At 42.0% G+C, this 538-nt stretch overlaps 1 protein-coding gene across 1 annotated transcript in view; it reads left to right on the forward strand.

The window, feature by feature from the left end:
- LOC122328894 (IQ motif and SEC7 domain-containing protein 1-like) overlaps nucleotides 1-538 on the forward strand; it is a 14634-nt gene that overhangs the window by 4246 nt on the left and 9850 nt on the right. The window contains exon 7 of the mRNA XM_043224955.1: nucleotides 126-289. Within this exon, the coding sequence (XP_043080890.1) occupies nucleotides 126-289 (164 nt within the window). The remainder of the gene's footprint in view (nucleotides 1-125; nucleotides 290-538) is intronic.

A 538-nucleotide genomic window follows, 5' to 3' on the forward strand; every position in this document is an offset into this window, starting at 1 on the left:
TCAATGTTGTTTTCATAGTAATAAATGAGCTGTCATTCATATCCATGGCCGCAGCGCAACCGAGCACTTGATAGACACAGCTGTAGTATCCAGTTGTAATGCCAGTCTTGTGTTCGTGTTGAAAGGGGTCGATGATGGCGAGGACATCCCTCGGGAGATGCTGGTTGGGATTTATGAGCGAATCCAGAAGAAGGAGCTCAAAACCAATGAGGACCACGTGTCTCAGGTGCAGAAGGTGGAGAAACTCATCGTGGGCAAGAAGCAGGTAGGTTCATCAAAATCCTGCTTTATGAAACTGTACTAAATTTACAAGACTTTTATTTTTAGTCTTCAGTCACTGAATTTCTTGTTAAACGCCGTTGTAGTGTAAGAGGTCTGGTCACTCTTTAACAATGCCGATATGATTTTGAATTTAGTAAAAAGAATTGCATTAGCACACACACTCTTGTCACTATATGGTCACTCTCGTCACTATATTGGTCACTCTCGTCACTATATATCCCTGTCATTATACTGTACAGTGCTTTGATGCAACCTG

This window comes from Puntigrus tetrazona, chromosome 23, assembly GCF_018831695.1.
Source record: "Puntigrus tetrazona isolate hp1 chromosome 23, ASM1883169v1, whole genome shotgun sequence".
Classification (NCBI taxonomy): Eukaryota; Metazoa; Chordata; class Actinopteri; order Cypriniformes; family Cyprinidae; genus Puntigrus; species Puntigrus tetrazona.